This window comes from Myotis davidii, unplaced genomic scaffold (assembly GCF_000327345.1).
Source record: "Myotis davidii unplaced genomic scaffold, ASM32734v1 scaffold575, whole genome shotgun sequence".
Taxonomy (NCBI): domain Eukaryota; kingdom Metazoa; phylum Chordata; class Mammalia; order Chiroptera; family Vespertilionidae; genus Myotis; species Myotis davidii.
This window is the reverse complement of record NW_006290306.1, coordinates 2,225,311-2,226,360: the sequence shown is the minus strand read 5'-3', so window position 1 is coordinate 2,226,360 and position 1,050 is coordinate 2,225,311. Positions and strand designations below refer to the sequence as shown.

The window sequence follows — 1,050 nt, the reverse complement described above, 5'->3', positions numbered from 1 at the left end:
GGTGGGCAGCCGCAGGCGGCCGCCGCGCAAGCTGGTGCCGCTCGCCTATAAGCAATTCAGCCCCAACGTGCCCGAGAAGACCCTGGGCGCCAGCGGGCGCTATGAAGGCAAGATCGCGCGCAGCTCGGAGCGCTTCAAGGAGCTCACCCCCAATTACAATCCCGACATCATCTTCAAGGACGAGGAGAACACGGGCGCCGACCGCCTCATGACCCAGGTGAGCGCGACCCGCCCTTCCAGGGCGCCGCTGCCGAAGCACCGCCACCTGCCCGGCCCTATCCGCCCTCCCTGGCACTTTTGCTCCACTGGTTGGCACGCCCCCTGGCACCTGCCCCTCTCGCCAAACCCAGCTGCTTCTTGCCCAGGATGGGACAGCCAGGGGTCCCGGCAGGCGTGTCGGCATCCCCGATCGATCGTGCCGATGGCTATGAGAAGAGCTCCCTGCCGCCGAGCGCCACAACCCAGCCGGTTGGCCACGGCCCCTCTGCCCCGGCGCGCTGGCAGCTCGGGTCATTCGCGGCATCCGGCACCCGGAGGCACCTCGATCTGGCTGCCTCCTGCGCTACCGGGATTCACGCGGTACTTCCTGGCCTAACCCTCCGCACGGCTGCGCCTCTTTCACTTAGAAGCCATTCGGCACGCCGAGGCGAGCAGCTCGGGGTGCAGAGGGCCCCACGGCCTTTGCTCCACGCGCGGTCGCTGTGGGGGTGGCAGCTCCTGTCCGGGAGGTTTGCGCCTGGCGGGTTTGATGCGCTGCTCCCGGTGGGATTTGGGGTTAAGGAACAGCGAGGAAGGTGAAGGTGGGAAAGACAACTTGCCGGGAGAGACCACGTGTCTGTGCAGAGAGCTGAGAGGCGCCCCTGCGTAGAAGGGTGGGGGACGGGGGCCTTTGAGCGCTGGGGCCGAACTTGGGGGACCCCTGGGCTTGATGGCAGGGATGAACTGGGTTGAAAGGGAGGGGTTTGGTGCCGGCGAGGCAGGGAGCAGAGCTAAAGTTAGTCTTTGCATGCAGGGACCACTGCTCAGCACAAGCACTGAGGAGTGGAGGGC

The 1,050-nt window shown here is 66.7% G+C and overlaps 1 protein-coding gene across 1 annotated transcript in view; it reads left to right on the top strand.

Moving 5' to 3' along the window:
• Positions 1 to 1,050, top strand: part of IHH (indian hedgehog) — a 19,871-nt gene that overhangs the window by 13,078 nt on the left and 5,743 nt on the right. Inside the window, exon 3 of the mRNA XM_006763436.2 lies at positions 7 to 217. Within this exon, the coding sequence (XP_006763499.2) occupies positions 7 to 217 (211 nt within the window). The remainder of the gene's footprint in view (positions 1 to 6; positions 218 to 1,050) is intronic.